Raw genomic sequence first — 23,714 nt, forward strand, 5'->3', positions numbered from 1 at the left:
GAAGACTGATTAAGCGAAATTTCCATTGCTACCTTTGGAATGAAGAAAGGATTAGCTCTGTAGGGTTAACTCTACCCTTAAGAAAAAAACAGGGAGGTTTGCAAGAAGGCGCGCAATTCTGATACACTCCGAACTAGAGTAACTATCACCAGAAACAACGTTTTTCAAGCTAGAAGTTTATGGTCCACCTTGGTTGCATGTTCAAAAGGAGGCCTAGTCAAAGCCTGTACAGGAATAGTAACATCCTAAGGGACAAGCAGGGTCCCTAAGGGGAGGTCTTAAGAGGAAGGTACCCCTGAAGAATACCATGGTCAACTTAAGGGAAGTGAGAGAAGTCTGATTTTCTCCAACATGAAAACTTGAAATGGCTGCTAGCTGAACTTTAATAGTACAGTTTTTGGCCCCGTCATGAAAAAAGGGAAACCAGAAAATCTAGAACTGCTGGAAGAGGAGCCGGAAAAAGGTACAAATTTCTATTAGAAGCCTAAACTGAAAATCTCTTCCACTTACTTGCTTCTGTAAATCTTTCTGGTAAAAGGTCTCTGTACAGAAGTGAGAATGTGAATCATTTGGAAGGACAGTCTGGACTGTCTAGCCATCCTTGGAAGTGGAGAACCCAAGCAGTCAACCTGAGGGCTTGAATGTCCAGGTGAGGCACACTGGAGAGATGAGAAAGAAGATATGGATTGGAAGCCAATACCAAAGAAGGGTTAATAAGATGAGGCAATGGAAGGGAAATCACACCTGTCAGGTCCAGAATGAGGCAATAAAGATGACTATGACATTCTCTGCCAAACCTCTATGCAGTAACTTTGGAATGAGAGGAGTAGGGGGTAAAGGCATACAGGGGCATGGTGGGGGGACAAATGTGAGTCAGAGCATCCTTTGGTGGCTCCCTCTCCTGGGGAAATAGGAAAAAGTACCTGCTGCACATCATGTTGTAAGGGAAAGCAAAAGGAATGCAGCATGGTCAACCACAGAAGCAAAATAAAATCTGCTCCACCATCGCTGGAGTGAGGGAGGATAAACCTGCTCAACTTGTCTACCAGGACACTGGATTTTCCTGGTATGTGGATTGCTACCAGAAAGTCATGGAAGCATATCGCCCACAAACTCTCAAGGCCTCTTGATATAATGGGTACGAATGTGTTCCCCCTTGCTTGTTGATGTATTAAGACTATTGACATGTCCATCTGAATGGGTATCACTCCAAGAGGGAGAGAGTCCTGGAAAGGCTACAACACTAGGAGGACAGCCCTCATCTCCAGAATGTTGATATGAAGACTCTCCTCAGAAGAGGACCACATGCCTTGGACGGTCTAACCCAGGTAATGCTCCCTCCCCAGTTAGGAGGCATTTGTGGTCACTGTGGCCTGAGTAGGAAGGAGAAAGAAAGGGGGGGTGACCTTAGGAAACCTTCAGGAACTTGAGTCACTATTGTATGTGCATTCTGGATATGCTCACGAAAAGTACTTGAAAATGAATGGGCTGAAGATTAATAGACCACTGAACTGAAAGTGTCCACTGAAGAACTCTTGATGTTTTATCTGATGAGAGGGACCAGAGTAATGGAAGCAGCCATAAATCCTTAGGAGATGTAGAATTAGTCTTGCTGGTGAAGTCTGCCAAGATGGAACTTCTAAGGCCTGTTTGTGAAGGGTGGTTGTCCTGTTCTCTGTTAGTCTTGCTATTTGGCACTTCGAATCCAGTTGCGCTCCTATGAACTCTGTTGTCTGAACAAGGGGAAGGTTGGGTTTGATTGAGTTCACTGATGCCCAGCTGGTTGCAAATTTAGAGTAAGAAGTCCATGATGAAGATGAGAAGAGTCTCAGTGGGGGCCAGTGATGAACCAGTCACCTAGGTACAGGAACACTCGGAACCCTTGCAGTTTGAGGTGAGCTGTGACCGTGCCATACATTTGATAAACACTTGGGGGAGGGGGCTGTGGTGAGTCCAAAGTGCAGGGATCTGAATTTGAAATGACTGGCTCCCAGCTGGAACTGGAGAAACATTCTGGAGTGCCTATCCATCTTTATATGGTAGTACACATCCTGAAGGTCTATTGAGCAAATCCAATTATCCCTTCTCAATAATGGCAGAACGGTCTGTAATATAACTATCTGGAACTTCATCTGTTGGACATACTGACTTAGATGGCTGAGGACCAAAACTGGCCTGAGGTCCTCTTTTTTTTCCTTGGTACCAAAAAGAATCTTGAGTAAGTTTTGGATGCATGTTCATTGAGCGGAACCTCCTGAATAACCCAATTTTCTAGCCGCATTTTTATCTCTATGACTGCTGCATTTTTTGGGAGGGTGGAACATTGGGGAGCTTTCTTAATTACAGGGAGGTGAGAAGGCAGAAAGAGGTTTGAATAACTTCTCATTTGGTTTGAATAACTTCTCGTTATGATCTTTGGCATCCACTAATCTTACGTGATGGATGTCCAGGCCTTGGGGTGCAGAATTAAGCTCCCCCGAATGGCTCCAGAATGTAGCAGTTGAGCAACATTCAGGACTACTGGTAAGGCCTTTTAGTGAACAGCTCCTGAAAGCCTTGATTTCGTACACCACCTCTGCCCTAGGGGGTCAAGCATCCACCATTACAACTCTCCTCTCTGCCCCATGTGCATCTCCAAGTGTCAGGAGAGAACCCTTGAGATTTCCGGAACCACATCTTCTTCCCTCCCTCCCTCCCTCCCTTTTATTACCTCAAGAAAGATCTATTGGGGGAGTTAGTATTCCTATCTTGATCACTTCTGGAGACTGTCTTTTTACCTTTAGGCCTGAAGAGTGTTGAGCCATCATAAGGGGCATTATCAAAAGATGTTTTGAAGTGCTCCATGAAGTCATACAAGCGTATCCAAGCATGTTTTCTTACAGTTATGCCAGTGCCTCTTGAAGTGCCGTCAGTCATGTAGGAAACCAAGTGCATCATCACATTCGAAAGGGACAGGAGGGTGGCCACCTGAGTCTCTACAGTTTTCTTGTCCTTCGCAGAAATGGACCCAAAGAGAGATTTGAAGAGTTCTTTTATTAAGTCCCTTTGGAAGCACCTCACGCCTGCCAGTTAGTTCAGCACCCTCAGTTTGAGAGATGGTGAAGTGCTAACACGCTTCTTGTAATTGGTCCAGTGTCTTGCCTGTGTGTGTGTGTGTGTGTGTGCGCGCATGCACGCATGTGTGTGTGTGTGTGCCCACATGTGTGTGTGTGTATGTGTGTGTGTGTGTGTGGGGGGGTTTGGTTCGACAAGCCCCCCTCTTGCATGCATGCTTCCGAGGAACTTCTATGGTGAGAAGCTCTGGAGAAGACTCGAAAGAGGAATGGAAGTCCTGAAAATAGACTGTTTGCAGGCTCAATGGGGCAGGCTGTCTCAACAGATTAGAATGAGCACAATCAGGACCCAAGGGCATCCTATGATACGTCCTGCCTGGCTCTGAAGCTGGTCTATCTAGTGCAAAGGCTCTGAGATAAAGACAGACATGGCTCCGAAAACTTCAGTCTCAGTCCTGTCCCATGCCCCCCCCCCCCCCCCCGGATCCAGCAGACACTTTGGCCTTGAGAGTCTTCCAAATACAAGCTACTCAGAACCAGAGCCAAGAAGCTGCTGAAGTCGGAGACTACCAGGTCTTTGGATGCAGTGTGGACAGGCCCTGAGTAAATCTCTGGTCCACAGGTCCTGAATCTGAAGGGCAGATCAGGGTAGAAACAACAATGTGATGAGGGGAAGGACCTATGCTCATCGTTTCAACAGTTGCCATTCAGCGAACCCCCAGATGGACTTGAGTCCTGAGGAACATCATCATCATTCTATCAACGTCTGCTTTGGATAGACTCCTGGTAGACTGCACTGAGTGGAGAGATAAGGCAACAAATGGGAAGGCCTGGAGGACCAGTGAAAGGTCCATTCCTGCAGGAAAGGAAAACATAGTCTGAGAGAAATCAGCTCCAAAGATTATGCACGAAGCAGATCACACAAATAAGACAGAACCAGAGGAACCCCTACTGAAAAGGGGCCCTGATGGCAAAAGAGGCACTAAACAGAAAATCTTTTCCATTTAAACATATACGATTTTCTGGTAGTGGGTTTCCTTGCCTCCTGCAGAACCCAAAGCACATCCTCAGAAAAGAGCTGCCCAGTAAGGCTGGAACTCCCACCTGATCAACAGCACACACAGTGGTGGTTGTTTTACTGACCATTAAATTTACAAAACTAAGTATATTACTGTAATTTCACTACAGTACTGTGTGTATTGACCTTTACTTAGCTGCTCCTCTACACACTTACCCTCTACTTTCAATATCTCCCTTCTGCTGCTTAACTCCCTCCATCTACCTTACTTATCTCTCTATTTACAGATAATACCCACTTCCCTTATATATCTTTTCCCTCCCCCATATCATGTCTGCTTTGGTTTTACTTTCCATCAGAATACTGAAGTAAGGTTCTGTTCTTTCTTTCTTTCCCTGTTTGCCTCCTTCCATTCACATTTCTTACTTTTTTGCCACTTTTTAGATTGTTTCTGCAGGCATTCTCGGACATCTAGGTGCAGCCCCGCTCGGGCTCATTCCACTCCCCTACCCAAAACCCACTCTCACCCACCCCCACATTAATTTCCTTTATACTTAGCCAAGCTCTACCTACCCCATTTCCCTCTATCCAATCACTCAAAATATTTCATTTAATTCCTCCTATCATCTGTACACACACAATCGCACTTCAACAACCCTCTTAACTCCTCCCATTTCTTCCCACCCAACCTATTATCCTCTTCACTCCTCCCATCAGATTCCACTTAACCTTTTCTCCTCCCTTCTTCCTCTCATCTCTTCTACTGAATTTCCCTAAAACTAAGCCTTCTCATTTACCAGCTAAATACCTCTTGCCAACCTACTTACAAGGCTATTACACTGGTACCGCTACACCCTCTAGCATTCTTACACGCTTTAACCTCCCCTCCCTATAATGTCTAACATATCATACAGTATTCTCTTCACTCTCTCCCTAACCTTCTATCTTTTACTACAACTAACTTCTAGTCAAACGACTCTTATAGCCTACAAACCCACATCAACTACAGCCACTCATACACAAACCTTTCCCAAACTTAATCTTACAGGCCAAATTAAAAATCCTGGCCCCTCACAACAGCAGCAACATAAATGTCACTTTACACTCCCACTACAAAAATAGAAGGAATCAACAGTCTGTAACTCTCCCGATTTGCCCCGACTTAACTCACTGTGGTGATATACATTCAAATCCTGGTCCCTCCCCTACCACAAACAATTCCTCAAATTCCATAAAAACCCTAGATTTCACAACCCTAAACATTCAAAGTTTAAGAAACAAAATTCCACTGCTACATACCTGAATAATTCAAAATAAACGACTTCACTGCTATCACAGAAACTAGGCTCAAACCTAACATCAAAGACACAGAATCCCTTCCCCTGGCTATGTGTACCTTAGATCACAGACTAAAAAGGGCGGAGGCATTGCCTTACTAAATCCATATACCTTCACTGTAGTTCCATTCACCAAACCAGTCCCACAATTCTCTTCAGCAGAATTACTAGTAGCTTCTATAAAACTAAAATAGAAGTTATGTTCTTACCATAACGTTCCATGTTAGTTGTCTTCTTCTCGCCTTCTTCTTGCTGGATGGGTTCGGAGCCGACCTCGGCCCACTGCCACTCTAAAGCTCGAGAGTTGGTTCCACCGGCTCGAGGCTCCCCTTATATCCCACAATGCTAGGCGAGAGTTACCTCAGATCTCGTTTGTAAGCTAACCCCAGCTTATGATAGTAACAATATAAAACAGAATAGCTATAACAGAGTCCCCCTCTAACAACAGGAAGAAGAAGGGTGACCTACATCCTGAAACAAGAAATATGCATAATAGCATATAGCTAAGAAAGAGGTGGTAGAAAGAGAGGTCACGATCACAACTCCTCTAGGTCTGTCCAGGCCAGGGGAAGGAGGGTGGGGCTAAGAAGAAGGCGAGAAGAAGACAACTAACATGGAACGTTATGGTAAGAACATAACTTCTATATGTTAAGTTGTCTATCTCGCCTTCATTCTTGCTGGATGGGACCGCGTCCCTAGCACCTTGTCCCGGTGGGCCTAACGGAACAGACTCCTGAGAACAGTGGAACCAAAATTAGCTCTATGCCTAGAAGCTAAATCCAACTTATAATGGGAAATAAAAGTGTGAGGAGTAGCCCAAGTAGCCGCTGCACAAATGGTGTCAATAGGCAGTCTGTCTTGGAAGGCTAGAGAAGTAGCCAAAGCTCTGGTGGAATGGGCTTTAGGCTTATTAGGCAGTTTTGGTGTCTAATCTCATAAACAAGGGTAATCAGAGATGTTAGCCATCTGGATAAAGATACCTTTGAAACTGGAAGTCCCTTTCTGTTTTCCGCATAGGAGACAAACAGCTGATCAGATTTTCTGAATTGTTTCGTCCTGTCCAAGTAGTACCTTAATTGACGATGAACATCCAGAGAGTGTAATTTTTGTTCAGACCTATTTGAATACTCCGAGGAAAAGACAGGGAGGTCAATGCATTGGTTTAGATTTGATGTTGAAACCACCTTAGGCAAAAAGGACGGGTTAGTTCGTAAGGAAACTCTGTCCTTATGGAACACAAGGTAAGGAGAACGACAACTGAGTGCTTGAAGTTCTGAAATTCTTCTAGCTGATGTGATAGCCACCAGAAAGAGAGTTTTCCATGATAATAACTTTAAGGAACATGAAGCTGCAGGTTCGAAAGGGGAAAGAATCAAAGAAGCAAGAACTAAATTTAGGTCCCAAGGAGAAGGAGGATTTCTTACAGGAGGTCTGAGAAGAAAAACTCCTTTCAAAAAGGCTTTGCAGAGTTTGTGGGACATTAGGGCGGATTCAGAAATACCCACATGGAAATTAGAAATAGCTGCCAATTGAACCTTAAGAGTAGGTGGAGATGAACCTGCATGGAAGAGTTCAGCAAGAAAATCAAGGACTAGTTGGATGGAAGCGGTGAAGGGATCTATGTCCTTTCCTTGTGCCCAATATGAAAAGCGTTTCCACTTACTCAAATAAATCTTTCGAGTGGAAGATTTATGGGAAGCTATCAAAATATCTCTAACAGAGTGAGATAATTGAGGAAGCCTGGCTACGGTAGGAAGTGGAGGAACCAAGCAGTGAGGTTCAGAGAGGGGAGGGAGCGATGAAACTGACCCGACTGATGGATCAAAAGATCTGGAACTAGGTCCAGATTCCACGGTCGCTCCAAAAGAAATTGATGCAGAAAGGGGAACCACACTTGTCGAGGCCAATAAGGAGCAATGAGGATCAATGAGGCCTTCTGAGCGATAGCTTTCTGTATTATTTGAGAGATCAGTGGGAAAGGAGGAAATGCATACAGAAGTCCCCGGGGCCAAACTTGGACTAGCGCGTCCCTGCTGGGTTGGCCTGGTAAAGGGAATAGAGTGAAGTACTCTCTGCACTTGCTGTTTTGGGGAGTAGCAAAAAGATCGCAGCAAGGCTGACCCCACTTGAGAAATATCTCTCTCACTACAGAGTCTTTCAGAGACCACTCGTGAGGCATGAGAATAGCTCTGCTCAACTTGTCCGCAATGTGATTGGACTTCCGGGATGTGCGTTGCTATCAGAAAACGCTGAGAAGAAATCGCCCGTTGCCACACTCTGAGTGCTTCTCACACAGGGGGTATGATCTGGTTCCGCCTTGTTTGTTGATGTACCACACTACAGACATATTGTCTGTCTGGATTGCAATCGTTCCCAAGGGAAGAGAGTCTTGAAGGGCTTGCAACGCTAAAAGCACTGCTCTCATCTCCAGAACATTTATGTGCAAGTGGCATTCGTTTGGTTGCCATGTGCCCTGGACTGTCCTGCCCTGATAATGCCCCCCCCACCCGATCCGGGAGGCATCCGTTGTCAGAGTAGCAACCGGAGGAGGTGGAACAAATGGTCTCCCCAACAGGAGCTGGGGGGAAGACATCCACCACATGAGATGCTCTTGCACGCTTGCGTGATCATAATGGTGTGAGACATTGGAAGTTCCTGGTATGACCATTGAGAAAAGAGCATCCACTGAAGGATCCGCATGTGGTATCTGGCCAATGGGAGGAGAGGTATGGCCGCTGCCATAATTCCCAACACCTTTAGAACTAACCTGGCCTTGGCTCTGTTGTTGTAGAGAAGAAGTGACACCAATCTTTGAATGTCTGATATCCTTTGGTTCGTTAGTGTTGCAGACATGTTTACAGTATCTAAATTTGCGCCTATGTAGGTAATAGTACGACAAGGCGACAAAACAGACTTTTCGCAATTTATTGAGATACCCAGTTCTTGACAGATGCGAAAAGTGTAATCTCTGGCCATCAAAAGGAGATGCTTGGTGGGAGCTGTGAGGAGCCAGTCGTCCAAATATGGAAACACCTGGAATCCTTGTCGTCTCAGGTGAGAAGCTACCACTGCCATGCATTTGGTAAACACCCGGGGGGCAGTGGTGAGACCAAAGGGCAGGGCCCTGAATTGAAAATGACTGGTTCCCAGCCTGAAGCGGAGGAATCTTCTGGAGCGCCTGTTCATTTTATGTGATAGTACGCGTCCTGAAGGTCTATAGAGCACATCCAGTTTCCTTTTCCCAACAGGGGAAGAATGGATTGCAGCGTGACCATCCGAAATCTTGTTTTCTTGACCGATCTGTTCAAGATACTGAGATCCAAAATTGGTCTCCAGTCCCTGTTTTCTTTGGAACTAAAAAGAACCTTGAGTAGATTCCGGATCCTAGTTGGTCTGCTGGCACTGGCTGAATAGCTCTTTTTGCAAGCAGTTTTGAGATTTCCAAAGCTGCTATATCCCTTTGAGCGGGTGGAACATCTGGAAGGGATTTTTTTGACCGACTTGGAAAACGAAGAAAGGGAATAGAATAACCTTCGAAATGATGGACTGTACCCATTTGTCTTTTGTCAAGGATAGCCAGGCTTCTGGGTACAGTGACAATCTTCCCCCGACTGCCTCCGAAGATGGGCAGCCGGGCAACACCTCAGGGATGCTGAAAGGGCTTATCGGAAGACGTTTCTCGATTGCCCTGGTTCTGCGGACCCCCTCTGCCTCTAGGGCGGCGTCTACCATTGTTGTTCCCCTCTGCCTCTGGCGGGAACCGACTCTGTGCGTCAGGCGAAGTCCCTTGAGATTGTTTACGGAACCACATCTTTCCCCTTCTGACCTTTGGGGTAAGGCCTCAAGGAGTGGAAAACTGACTCCGACGGCAGAAAGGGTCTTGCCATCCGTCTCGCACCTAGTCAGGGTTTCTTTCACTTGTGGACCAAAAAGAGATGATCCATCAAAAGGGGAGTTTGTGAAAGACGTCTTGAAAGGTTCCGCAAAATTGCATAGCCGCATCCAGGCGTGCCTACGTAAGGCTACCCCTGTTCCTCGGCTCTGCTCGCTCCATCGGCCGCATAAGAGAGGAGGCATGGAGGAGTTGGAAATAGAATTAAGGATAGCCAGCTGCGTGTTCATTTTTCTTGGAAACCCGCAGCTGTAGGGTCCTTTAGCATTTCACTCGCTTCTTTGATCAAGTCCCTTTGAAGACGAGTGAAATGGCACAGGTAATTCAGCGAATGCATAGTAAATGTCGCTGAGGAGAACATCCGCTTCCCGTACCTATCCATGGACCTAGATTCCTTGTTAGGTGGATGGACAGGCACTGAAGGATCAGCCAGTTCCTTCTTTGTGGCGGCAGCTACCACCATAGCATCCACAGAGACTCCTTTTGATAAAAATTCCTTGTCTGCTGGAGCTGTGATGAATTTGGAGGGTCTCCTGGGAGTGGGGTCCACTGAATCAGGAGCCGTCCATGCCTTTTAGCAACCACCTGCATGAGGGGGTCAAGGGAGGGACACCCAGGGGGTGGAAGGACGAGCCAAACGCCTCAAGATACACAGATTCGTCCTCCGAAGGGTTGAGGGCCGGCCAATTTCCCCTCTGTTTAAGGATCTCCAGAATGTCTGCAAATGAGACATCTTCAGAAGGGGAACGGGGAACCCTCAGAATCATCCAGATCTGTGTCGGACGTGATAGACTCAGGTGAGTCAATGTGCTTCCTCTTGCATTTCCTCTTCCGAGGGGGCTCTTCTGCCAAATCAGGAGAGGCCTCGGAAGTGGATGAAATCCCCACAGTGGCTCCTGAGGAGTTTGCTCTCTGCGGTCCGGGATGAGGGAGTGAGTCGACTTACCCTGAGGCAGCATAGAGGGAGGGGCTGACGGAGCCGACTGTGGAGTAGAGCCAGGCTCTAACACACTCCGCATGACCTCGAAGCACCCCTGTCAGGCAGAGCCAGAGGTCCCCGCCCGAGGAGCTAAAGACCCCCTCGGCACCGACAGTGATGGCTCCGAGGCCGATGTCGGAGCCGAACTCACCAGCGCCAAGCACCGAGAGGAGAGGGGGGTCGGACAAGGGTCCGATGCCACTCACCCCTCGGAGCCGACGAGGGAAGTCCGGCGCCGAGATTCCTCCATGGAAGAAAACGGAGCCGACGACGGAGCCGAAGACAATTGTCTCGGCCCGAGGTGACCACAGTCTCGGTTCCGACACGACCCGGCTCCGAGCTCAAGAGAGTCGAAGGAGGAAGGAGTTGATGGACGGGACAGGCACCGACTGATGAGTCGGGCTCTGAAGCATCTGGGCCAGTGCCTCAGACTTGAGTAGTCGACTCACCACCCTCTGAAGGTCATGATCAGACAACCTCGATGACCTAGAGGAATGAGACCTTTGGCTCCGTTCAGACAGCAGGGGAGATCCTGGAGCCGAATGAACGGAGCCAAGAGAAGGTGACCTAGACCTCTTTCTGGTTGTCGGCTCAAGATCTTGTCGGAGCCGACACGGGTACTCGATAACCTCGGCTCCGGCCGGAGCGAGGAGCCACAGAAACTGTGGACTGAGTCTTATCGGCTCCAGCCGGAGCCGATAAAGGCAAGGTTGAACAACCTGAGGTCTCGGCTCAGAAGCCGGAGCCGAGACCTCGATGCCTTGGAGGGCTTCCCTGTTGAGACAGACAGGGAATCCTCAGGCTTCAACAAGCCTCTCAATATGAGCTTGTTTTTCCTTTCCTGCAGGACCCTGGGGCTGAAGCCATGGCAGACAGCACAGGAGTCCTGCAGGTGCAAAGGCCCCAGACAATAGACACAAGAAGTGTGAGCGTCTGTCAGAGACATTTTCTGACAGCACGCATCACACTTCTTGAATCCGGAGACCTTTGCTTCTTTAGACATATCCTAACTGGTGAACACAAACACACACTCAAACACACCAGTTATACCCTGTCAAAATAACAACTATATTAAAAATATAGTAAAAATATAGTAAAATTAAGTACAACAAACAGTAGTACACTACACAAACACTCCCTAGGGAAGGGAAGGCCAAAGGCCCAAGGGAAGAACTAAAGTTCTTTTGACAAGAAACGGGAAGAAAATAGGTTCGGGGATAGAGTTTAATAAACTACACTAATTTAGGAATAATTAAACTAAAAAAGGGGAAACAAGAGTAACTTTTTATAAAAAAGCTAAAACTTACCAGGAACCGGTAGAAAACCAACCTCGAAGCTGTAGCGGCAAACGAGATCTGAGGTAACTCTCGCCTAGCATTGTGGGATATAAGGGAAGCCTCGAGCCGGTGGAACCAACTCTCGAGCTTTAGAGTGGCCGAGTCGGAGCCGAGGTCGGCTCCGAACCCATCCAGCAAGAATGAAGGCGAGATAGACAACTTAACATCAACTGTTAAGAACCTTTGCACTGTGGTCTTACACATTCTCCCAGGCAATAATATTCCTATATTAGAAGATATCCTAGCCTGGACATCTAGTAACATCAACAATGAAACAATTATCCTAGGGGATGTCAATATCAACTGACTCGATATCTCCCATCAGCAACTCGCTATCAACATTAACCTGTATAACTATACACAACTCATCACTAACATAATCAGACCCAACAATAACAACAGCAAAGGCTCAGTCCTGGGCTGGATCTTGGTTTCTGACCCTAATAAAATCTCCTCCTCAGGCACCTTACCAAACAATATTAGTGGCCACTCACCTGCCTAAATTACACACAAAATCACCTCATCAGTAAATAATCATCAGTATAAGCAAACATGGGACTTATCCCACTTTTGCCCTACCACCTTCAACACAATCTTACAAAGTATTAACTGGGAAGCTTTAAAAACTCTCCCCATTGACAAAGCAGTAGAATTCTTCAATTCAACTTTCCTTAGAAACTTAAATAGCGTAGTCCCACTCTGTCAAAAGAGAGTTAAAAGTAACCATGCCATCTGGCTTACCAAACCCACAAAGCAAATTATGACCGCCAGGGGCAAGACATGGAAATAAAAATCCTGATGACCTCATTCTATGCAAACAGCTACAGAACCAAACTAAACACCTAGTTATTAGAAACAAAACAAAAAAACAAAAAACAAAGAGTACTACCAAACTTTTCAAAACCAACACAATATTCAAAGAAATTTTGGAGAGCAATCAATTCCCTACTTTACATAGGCTCAAAAAACAATTGCTGTCCCAATCTAGACAATACTCCCACCGAGACTGCATCACTCTAACTCATGTTTTATTGACACCATAGATAAGCTCATTACCATATTCCCACAAACTAACCTCAGTCCAACAGAAAAAGAAGTTATGTCTTACCATAATGTTCCATCTGTATTGTTGATCCTCATTCAGTCATTACGTATGGGTATCAGTTCCGAGCTCGGAACCGAGCCGGAACATTTTCCAAGCTCGCATCAGCTTCAAACTCTCGAGCTAAACTCTTACCCACAATTCCCATCTCCCTGTTACCTCAGATTAAGTTTGCAAGTTAAAGAAGGTAGAGGCTACCTCTGGTCAAATAACCTAAGAGAACTGGATGGTGAGATCCACTAGAAACCACAGGAGGGGGAAGGAGGTCGTAATGACTGAACGAGGATCAACAATACAGATGGAACGTTATGGTAAGACAACTTCTTTATCTGATATTGTTAATCCTCGTTCATTCCTTACGCATGGGACTGAGTCTCTAGCTACCTCTATTCCTGGGAGGCTCTCATGAAAGGACATTCCTGAGCACCATAGAACCGAAAGATGCTTTTCCTCTGGAGGCCAAATCCAATTTGTAATGATTGATGAAAAGTATGAGGCGTAGCCCAAGTTGCAGCTGCACAGATGTCATGTAAAGAAGCTCTGGCATGGAAGGCAGCAGAAGTTGCCACCGACCTTGTTAAATGAGCTTTCATGGTAGTAGGCAACGAAATGTTACGTTGTGTGTAAATAAAGGTCATACAGTCCTTCAAACATCTAGCTAATGTGACCTTAGCAACAGCTGATCCTAATCTAGGTCCAGAAAATGCCAAAAATAACTGGTCAGATTTACTAAAGGGTTTAGTCCTGTTTAGGTAAAAACAGATTTGCCTGTGAATATCAAGGGTATGTAGGCAATACTCTCCTCTGTTTGAATGGTTGGAAAAGAAAACTGGCAATTCAATGGCTTGATTAATGGACATTTCAGAGATCACTTTAGGCAGAAATGACGGATTAGTTCTCAGAGACACTCTATATCTATGAAAAATCAAGTATGGACTCTTGATACATAAAGACTGAAGAACATGGCGTCGGCTGTGTCTTATACACTCTGGTCTCACTGACGTCAGAAGAGTAAGCGGCGACAACCGACGCCGGACCAAGACTTTGGAATTCGGCCGACCGAGTGACCGCCTGACGGCTGAAAACCCATCCGTGATTACTGCAGCTGTATGCACGATGAACATCAAGGTTTTCCATGACAAATACTTGAGGTCGCAAGAAGAGGCTGGTTCAAAAGGTGCCATTGTCAGAGCTTGCAGAACTAATGATAAATCCCATGGTTGAACAGGTTCTCTAAAAGGTGGCTTCAGATAATTCACACTTTTTATGAAGGTCTTGCACAATTTATGGGACTTAAGACAGGAATCTTGGACACTCATGAAAATTAGAAATTGCAGCCAAATTAACTCTAATGGAAGAGGCCGATAGGCCTGATTGAAATAGGTCGGCCAAATAGTCTAGTATTATCGACACTGGTGCTGAAAAGGGGTCTAAACTTGTTTACCTTTCAGCCAACAGGTAAATCTTCTCCACTTGCTCAGATAAGTAATTCTAATGGAGGACTTATGAGAAGCAATGAGAATATCACGTACTGGTAAAGAAAGATCATTCTGCCTGGCAATCAAGGGAATTGGAGAAGCCAAGCCGTTAGCTTCAAGCAGTTCAGGTTGGGATGAATCAGGTTCTGTGGGTGTGAGATCAACTCTGGGATCGGATGGAGGATCCATGGTCGATCTAGTAGGTGAGGCCAAAGGAATGGGAACTAAATCTGTCGTGGCCAATATGGTGCTATGAGGATTACCTTGCTCTTCAACTGCCAAGCTTTCTTCAGAAACTGGGGAATGAGAGGAAAGGGCGGAAATGCGTAGAGAAGACCCGAGGGCCAATCGTGGACTAGAGTGTCCCTGGGTGATTGTCCCGGAGGGGGAATCAGGGCGAAGTAGTTGCTGCATTTGTAGTTGGCTGCAGATGCAAAGAGGTCGCAGCAAGGACGGCCCCAGTGGTGGAAGATCTCCGCCGCTATCAAGGTATTCAGGGACCACTCGTGAGGTTGTAGAATGCACCTGTTGAGTCTGTCTGCTATCACATTGGAACTCCCGGGAATGTGCGTTGCTAGAAGAAAACGATTGATAGCCACTGCCCATTGCCATATCCTCATGGCCTCTTGACAAAGGAGGTAAGATTTGGTTCCACCTTGCTTGCTGATGTACCAGACCACCGCCATGTTGTCTGACTGAACTGCAATTGTCCCAGATGGCAGCAGGGGATGGAATGCTTGCAACACCAGAAGCACCGCCCTCAGCTCTAGAACATTTATATGCAGATGGGCCTCCAGTTGGGACCAAGTGCCTTGGACTGTCTGTTACTGACATAGTCCCCCCTCCCACCCAATCAGGGAGGTGTCCGTGGTCACTGTGGCCTTGGGTTGCTGGGAGGGAAAAGGGTGAGACCACGGAGAGAGATTGTGTCTCATCCACCAATTTAAATCCTGTTTGCACTTGTGGGTTACTCGAATCATGGCTGAAAGAGGACGCTGAAAAGGATACCATTGGATGAGCAGTAGCCACTGTAAAAGCCTCATGTGAAACCTGGCCAGGGGAACAATGGTGATGGAGGCTGCCATGGAACCAAACAGCTGTAGAACAGAGTGAGCCGTGGATTTTTCCTTTGAAAGGATTGGGATTAGTTGTTGCTTTATCCTTAGAATTTTGTGCTCTGGAATAGCAGCTCTGCAGTTTTTTGTGTCCAAGATAACCCCTATGAATTCTGTCGACTGAGATGGGGTGAGATTGAATTTCTGCCAGTTTATGGTTATGCCTAGGCCTTTGAGCAGTGAGGAGAGAGAATGCCAGGGCTTTTTCCAGTAGATGTCTGGTGGGGGCGGAAATGAGCCAGTTGTCTAGGTACAGAAACACCTGGAATCCCTGAAGTCACAAGTGAGCTGTGACAACTGCCATGCACTTTGTGAACACTCTGGGGGCTGTAGAGAGTCCGAAGGGCAGTACTCTGAACTGGTAGTGACTGGCTCCCACACGGAAGCGCAGAAATCTTCTTGATGGCCTGTCCATCTTTATGTGGTAGTACGTATCTTGAATATCTATAGAGCACATCCAATCATCTTTTCCCAAAAGCGGGAGGATAGACTGCATAGTGACCATCCGGAATTTTTGTACTCTCACAAACTTGTTCCAATACACTGAGGTCCAAAATTGGTCACTAGTCCCTGGTTTTCTTTGGCACCAAAAATAGTCTTGAGTAGAATCCGGATCCTATCTGGTCTGGAGGGACTATTTGGATGACTTTTTCTTAGCAGCTTTTCTATCTGTAGTGCTGCTTCTTCCTTTTGACTGGGTGGAATATCGGGAAGATTTTTTGATGGGATGGGACAAAGATTGAAAGAGATATGATAACCTCTGGTTATGATCCTTTGTACCCAAGAATTGTGGTGATGGTTAGCCAGGCAGAAGGATACAAGGAGAAACTTCCCCCAACCACCTTCAGAGGAAAGGAGTTGGGCTGTTCTTCAGGAGCGCTGGTAGGATTGACCAGGGAAAGAATCCCTGGATACACGGTCTCCTTCTGTCCCAAAAGGAGTGTCTTCCCTGACAGTTTCCCCCTCTGCCTCTGGGGGAGAACTCGGCCTGTGTGTCATGGAAAGGACCCCGAGACATCTTGAACCATATCTTCCCACTCTTTGGTTTTGGGAGAAAGCACGTTGAGGGGAAGAATAACGGGCACCTGTGGCAGAAAGGGTCTTACCATCTTGTTCACATCTGGCCAGGGTGCTTTTAACTTTGGGCCCAAACAACGAGGAGGGCTCAATGGGGGCATTAAAAAAGAAAGACTTAAAAGGTTCCGCGAAGTTGCACAAGCGCATCCAGGCGTGTCGTCTCAAGACCGCAGTTGAACCCGCCGCTCTAGCTGCTCCTCCTGATGCGGGAGATATCAATCGCATAGAGGAGTTAGATATAGACTCAATGGTGGCCAGCTGAGAGGCCACTTTGTCACGGACCTCATCAGACACTGCACCAGCCAAGGTTTCAGAGAGCTCAGAGACCAGATCCCTTTGAAGCCTGGTAAAATGTGCCATATAATTCAGGGACCTGATAGCAAAGGTCACTGAAGCAAAAGTGTGCTTCCCTATTCTGTCCAGGGCCTGGGAGACTCTGTTAGGCAGATGGACAGTCTGGCTTTCTTCTTCTGCCAGATCCTTTTTTGTTGCGGCTGCCACCACCAAAGCATCTACAGGAAGACCTTTGGAACAATGGGGATCTGAAGCAGGAGGGGACAAGATCTCATCAGGCCTCCGGGGAATAGCTTCAGCAGTATCAGGGGCCTTCCAAGCACGCTGCACGATGAACTTGACAAGTTCATCAGCAGGTGGAGTAACCCAGGAGGTAGGTGGCCGGGCTCGAAAAGCCTGCAGGAACACAGATTCCTCAGGGGTCGGATTAGAGGGCTGCCAGTCACCTCTCTGTTTCATGATTTCAAGGATGTCGCCAAAGGATACCTCAGAGGGTGACCGAGGGGATCCTTCCCCTCATTGAAATCTGTGTCTTCGGTGAGAGACTCCTCTGTGGAGTCCATGTGCTTCCTCTTGCACAAACTTTTCCGGTGGACCTCCTCAGCGAGAAAAGCTGGGGAAGACAACGGAAAAGGGGATTCCTGAGGGAATATGTCCTGAGGCCCTTGCACCCGGTGTCCGCTAAGTGCGACTTGTGAAACCAGTGTACCAGAGGAGGGCAGAGGTATAGACAGTCCAGTATCGCCAGCAGCAGCGAAAGCCTTCTCCATCAGTTGGAAGGCTGGTCCACCTGGAGAAGAGTGTATGTCGAGGACAGGGGGCACTCCTCTCTTAAGTAGCTCAACCTGCCGACTCAGAGTCCCTGGATGGCTGTGGAGCAGCAAGCTATGCGCATCACAGCTGACATCCTGGGTCGTAGCAAAACTTTCCTGCCACGAAGGCAACTGCAGTTCCTTAGTGAGATCCATAAAGGGAACAGCAGAAGGGGAAGACTGTACTATAGCCATGGACTTCAAAGGCAATGAAGGAGGAGAATAAGAAGGTGTCTTTTGAGATGGGTGATCACCTCCCAAGGAAGGATAGTTCCTGGGGGGTGGAACACCTCTGGCCAAGAATGCCTGGTCCACAAGACGCAACACATCATGTTCAGAAAGACTTCTAGTGGACCTCACCGAGACTGAGGGAGAAACAGGCCTGTCCACAAAAGAGGCAGACTCGGTGCCCATCTCATCTGACTGCACAGAGGACAACGTGCCGAGAAAGACTGAACTACTGTAGTCTGCACCAAAGAAGTCATCGGTGCTGATGTCATTGTCGGCACAGACACAGGGATCGGTGCCAAAGTGGCTGTCGGTGCCGAAAGTGGAACCGACAAAACTGGAGTCAGTAATAAAGGCCTCGGTACGAGGAAGATTTCGGAGCCGATGTGGTCAAGGTCTGCGCCGACTGAATGGTCGGTGTCGATACAGTGGTAAAGGTCTGAACCGAGGAGCCCCTTGGTGCCGATATGTAGAAGGCTGCAGGAGAGGATGGAGCCAAAATCACTAATGGAGCCGAAGGCTTTGGTGCCGAAGGTCTGGGCACTGAAAGCACTGGGGCTAACAGACAGCTCCGAAGCTGAAATTTTAGCCTTTTTAGATTTTGGTTGTTGAGAGTCCCCAGCTGGGGACAAAGGCAAGGATTTAGCCTTAGAAGAAACATGCATTTTCTTATGGGCTTTAGGAGGGGTTGAGACCTCAGACCCAAAAATAGCCTCTGAAAAGGGAGATTTGAGAAGTCCCTTCAGTAACAGCTTATTTTTCCTTTCTAACAAAGTTCTATTAGAAAAGTTTTCACATATAGTACAAGGTGGTTCAACATATAAATGGGAAGCTCCCAAACAATAAACACAAAGAGTGTGCATCAGAAGTAGGCAGTTTGTGCCCACAATCAGAACAAAGCTTAAACCCCGGACTACCCTTTTTATCTGCCATATTAACAAAAAGAAAAGTACCAACAATGGTACAAGAGAGTACCCGAAGGTATGAAAAAGAAAGGAAAGGGATTACCAACGATGGTAAGGAGAAATTACCTCGCCGTAAAAAGGGTAAGTAAAGGACAGAGAAGAACAACTAATCTCCGTAGTATCCCCGAAGTCTCAAAACAACCCACTAAAGTGTAGTGGGTCTAAAAACAAAACAGTGTAAGAAACTTCTCTATGTGGAAGATTTTCAGTCCATATATTTCTAGTTAATCACTGTATATTAATCAGATCAGACAATAGTAGCGACGTAAACTTGTCAAGTCAAAAAGTAATAATAGAAAATATATAATTCTACAGTATTACTAAGTATTCAAAAGTAATCCAAGCAAGGCAGGCAGTCTGTTTCCAGTCGAAAATCCTTTATTAAGTACACAGACTCCAGTCGAAAATCCTTTATTAAGTACACAGACCACTTAATAAAGGATTTTCGACTGGAAACAGACTGCCTGCCTTGCTTGGACTACTTTCAAATACTTAGTAATACTGTAGAATTATATATTTTCTATTATTACTTTTTGACTTGACGAGTTTACGTTCGCTACTTCTACTACTATTGTCTGATCTGATTAATATACAGTGATTAACTAGAAATATATTGACTGAAAATCTTCCACACAGAGAAGTTTCTTACACTGTTTTGTTTAAAGGACAGAGAAGAAAAAGTACAGTTTTGTACCTACCATAAATGTAGATGTTCGAGGATTCCATTGCTGCAGTCCTGACTATTGGGTATAGTCCGCGTCCCAGTCGGCCCGAATACCAGAGTATAAGGCTGACGTCGGTCAGGGCGCATTAGACTGACGTCAGTACGTCAGGGTACTAATGCGCATGACCGACGTCATATCCTCAGTCTTTTCTTGCCCCAGATGTCAGAAGACCCAAAAAGACAAGTCCCCAAAACAACCTGCACCAAAAATATGTATAATATATACAACAATACATACATATATATATAAAATATAAGTATGTAAACTCACCTACACAACCACCCCTAAACACAGAGGGGAAGGAGGGAGGGATTGGACTGCAGCAATGGAATCCTCGAACATCTACATTTATGGTAGGTACAAAACTGTACTATGTTCTTCGTCTTCCATTGCTGCAGTCCTGACTATTGGGTAGAATCCCAAAGCAGAGGTAAGGGAGGCTGGCAAATTATAAAGTAGCAGGAGCTGACAACATGCCTTGTAAAACAGCTGTGGCAAAACCAGCCCTAGTCTTAGAGTATATAGGCAGGTGATAATGCCTAGAGAAAGTATGCACTGAACTCCAAGTAGCTGCTTCTAGAATATCCTTAGTTGCCACCCCCCTTAGAAATGCTGTTGAAGTGGCAGTAGCCCTAGTGGAATGAGGCCTAATCCCAGCTGGAACCTCTTTGCCATGATGGGAATAACAAAATGCAATGCAAAAGCCAATCCACCTGGAAATAGTTTGTTTTGACACAGGCTTGCCCTGCGAACCCAAAGCAAAAGAAACAAGTAACTGCTGAGACTGCCTAAAATTCTTAGTCCTGCTCAAATAATAACGCAATTGCCTGTGTACATCTAAAGTGTGCAAAATCTTTTCCCCTTTATTTTGAGGATCTGCAAAAAACGTAGGCAAATGAATAGTTTGGTTTAAAGCCACACTAGAAACCACCTTAGGCATAAAGGAAGGATTAGTACGTAATGATACCCTGTCCTTATGGAAAATCAAAAAGGGCTCTACTGCCATAAGGGCCTGCAACTCAGACACCCTTCTTGCAGAAGTAATAGCCAACAGAAAAGCAGTCTTCCATGACAAATATTTCAATTCAGCAGTAGCTGCAGGCTCAAAAGGTTGTAGAGTAAGTTTTTCCAACACAAAATTGAGATCCCAAGCAGGAGTAGGAGCTCTACGTGGGGTCTTATATTCTTTGCCCTCTAAGAAACTGCTTGAACAAAGGATGAAAACAAAGGCGGGTCACAATCATAGTGAGCTGAAATTGCTGCAGCATGAATCTTTATGGAAGAGAAGGACAAACCTTTGTCCAATAATTCAGTAAGATATTGAAGAGCCACACTCAAATTAGGCTCTGAAATCTCCAAATTCTTTGCTGTACTCCAAAATAAAAATCTCTTCCATTTTTCTGCACACTCTCCTAGTACTAGGCCTTCTAGCTTCCATAATCACATTTAAAACTTGTTGAGGAAGCTGAGACCTGCTGTGCTTTAACACAGAATATGCCAAGCTGTGAGATGAAGAGATTGAAGCTTGACATTGAGCAGATGACCGTCCTTCTGAGATAACAGATGAGGAATCAGAGGTAAAGGCCATGGAGGCTTCTTTACAAGACTCCGAGAAGTGGGTACCAATGTTGCCGAGGCCAATCTGGAGCTATCAAAATCATCCTTGGCCTGTCTTGTCTGACCTTTAATAATACCTTTGGAAGAAGAGGCAGAGGTGGAAAGGCATAGACATGAAGGTTTTTCCAACTGAAAGACAGAGCATCCACTTTCCAAGCTGTGTGATGAAACCCCTTTGTGCAATACTTTGGCAGCTGGTGGTTTAGTGGAGAAGCGAACAGATCTATGTCTGGAGTTCCCCATGACACTGTCAATTTCTGAAATACATGAAGATCCAGTTTCCACCCTGGGGATCCATGATTTGTCTGCTTAATACATCTGCTAGGGAGTTCTGTGCTCCTGGCAGAAACCTTGCCTGAAGAGTTAGTTGCAGGCTTAACGCAGTCTCCCATAAAATCATTGCTTGCCTGCATAGAGGATAAGAATGTGTTCCCCCTTGCTTGTTGATGTACCACATGACAGTTGTGTTGTCTGTTAGAATCAACACCTGCCCTGGAAGAAGTAACTCCTTGAAAGCCATCAATGCAAACTGGACTGCTAACATCTCCTTCATGTTGATATGTAGATGCTGTAGTCTGGCAGGCCACTTGTCTTGTATCCACTTTCCATTTAGATGAGCTCCCAAGCAGTGTCCGAGGCATCTGTCGTTAAAATCTGACTCGCCTCTGGCCGGGTCACAGAGAGTCCCTTGTTTAGGTGACATTCCTGAGCCCACCACAAGAATTCCTTTTGAAGGCAAGGTATTATTTGAATGACAGTGTCCAAATCTTGGCAGTGCTGTGTCCATACATTTTGAGATACCATTGCAGCTTCCTCATATGCAGTTTGGCATTGGGAAGCACTAGAATACAAGATGCCATGAACCCTAATGCTGGAAGGACTGTCCTTGCAGTCAGCACGGACTGATGAGATAGTTGATGGAAGTAAAGTGACAGACTCTTTTGTTTGTCCGGGGTTAAAAAGGCCATCTGGGCTGCTGTATTCAGTCTCACACCCAGAAAGCACATGTCTTGAGAGGGTACTAGACTGGACTTTATTTCGTTCACAGAATACCCTAGGCATCTTAGCACTGCTATGACATATTCCAGATGCTGTAGAAGGTCTTCCTTTTCTTGAGCCAGAATCAGGCAGTCGGCCAAGTAAGGATAGATTTGAATGCCTTGAAGCCTGAAGTAAGCTATCACTGGAGCCAGAACCTTTGTGAATACTCTGGGCGCAGTAGATAAGCCAAAGGGCAATGCAGAGAACTGATAATGAAAATCTCCAGTTCGAAATCGCAGATACTTTCTGCAACTTAGCCTTATAGGCACATGAAGGTAAGCTTCCTTGAGATCCAAAGTTACCATCCAGTGATCCTTGCCCAGCAGAGGTAACAGTTGCTGTAACGTCAACATCTTGAACTTGGGAATGGCCAGATAAGTGTTGAGGATAGATAAATCCAAAATTGGTCTCCACGTGTTCCCCTTCTTTGGTACTAGGAACAGGCGAGAATAAAATCCGAAGCCCCTTTCTGATACAGGGACTGGCTGAATGGCCCCTATCTGAAGTAACTGAGAAACTTGCTTGTGAGCCTCTTTTCTTTGTGGAGGAGGAACATCTGGCATGCCTTTGAAAGGGGGCATTGTGTGGAAATAAAATCCGTAACCGTGATGAATGATATCCAGCACCCATCTGTCTTGAGTGATTAAATCCCAATTTTCTTTGAAAAGAGACAATCTTCCTCCCAAAGGAGCTGCCAGACGAGAATCCACTGGCAGCTGAATAGGCAGGTCATTGGGTCTGCTTACGAAAGGACTGACCCCTGCCCTCACCAGAAGTCGGAGCAGGTGAACTCTCTGATCTAGGCCTAAATGAACCTTGAGCCCTGCCCCTACCACGTCTAGACCTACCCCTAGACTGGGAACCATAAGCAGGATATGTCCACCCCTTAGCAGGCCAATTTCTACTAAATTTCGGAGGCTGCAGCTGCAAAAAATCTTTAACAGTCTGCATAGACTTAGCTTTGTCTTCCATTTTCTTTAAGACTGCTTCCACAGGCGGTCCAAACAACACATCAGACTGTAAAGGAGCATCCAAAATCCTGGTCTTAACATGCTCAGCTAAATTCTGATCCTTCAACCAGGCATGTCTGCGAAGAACAGAACTAGTAGCAGCCACCCTCGAGGAGGCCTGAACAGCATCAAAACCACACTGCAAAGAATGCTTACCCACTTGTTCAGACACATGAACCAAATCCAGCAATTCTTTACACTCAATACCTTCCGCCAAAGCATCCACCTTAGATTTCAATTGTGAAAGGAGATAATTCTGATATTTTAGCATGTGAAACCGACAATTCAATGCCCTCATGGCTAGAGTGGAAGAAGTATACACTTTCTTACCCCACCTATCCAAAGCCCTTGCCTCTTTATCAGAAGGTACAGGATTTTTAACCACAGAAGCTTTAACACCTTTAGGCCCCTGAGAAATAGTTTCTGGGTCCGCCTAGGACTCTTAAACAAATACTTATGAGCTTCGGGCACCCTATAATACCTATCAGGCTTAACAGGAGCAGGAGGCAAGGAGTCAGGGTTCAGGGAAGCCTCTGCAAAAACATCCTCCACCACATTCAACACAGGAGGAATAGCTAAGGGCCTATGCTGGGGTAAAAACAAGAATTCCCTAAGCCTTTTCCTGGAATCAGAG

At 46.1% G+C, this 23,714-nt stretch overlaps 1 protein-coding gene across 1 annotated transcript in view; it reads right to left on the reverse strand.

Moving 5' to 3' along the window:
- Nucleotides 1-23,714, reverse strand: part of SCML2 (Scm polycomb group protein like 2) — a 2,608,432-nt gene that overhangs the window by 247,650 nt on the left and 2,337,068 nt on the right. Inside the window, exon 16 of the mRNA XM_044073060.1 lies at nt 22,825-22,875. Coding sequence (XP_043928995.1) covers nt 22,825-22,875 — 51 coding nt within the window. The remainder of the gene's footprint in view (nt 1-22,824; nt 22,876-23,714) is intronic.

The sequence above is a fragment of the Protopterus annectens genome, chromosome 5.part1, assembly GCF_019279795.1.
Source record: "Protopterus annectens isolate FY-2018-M chromosome 5.part1, PAN1.0, whole genome shotgun sequence".
NCBI classification, from domain to species: domain Eukaryota; kingdom Metazoa; phylum Chordata; order Ceratodontiformes; family Protopteridae; genus Protopterus; species Protopterus annectens.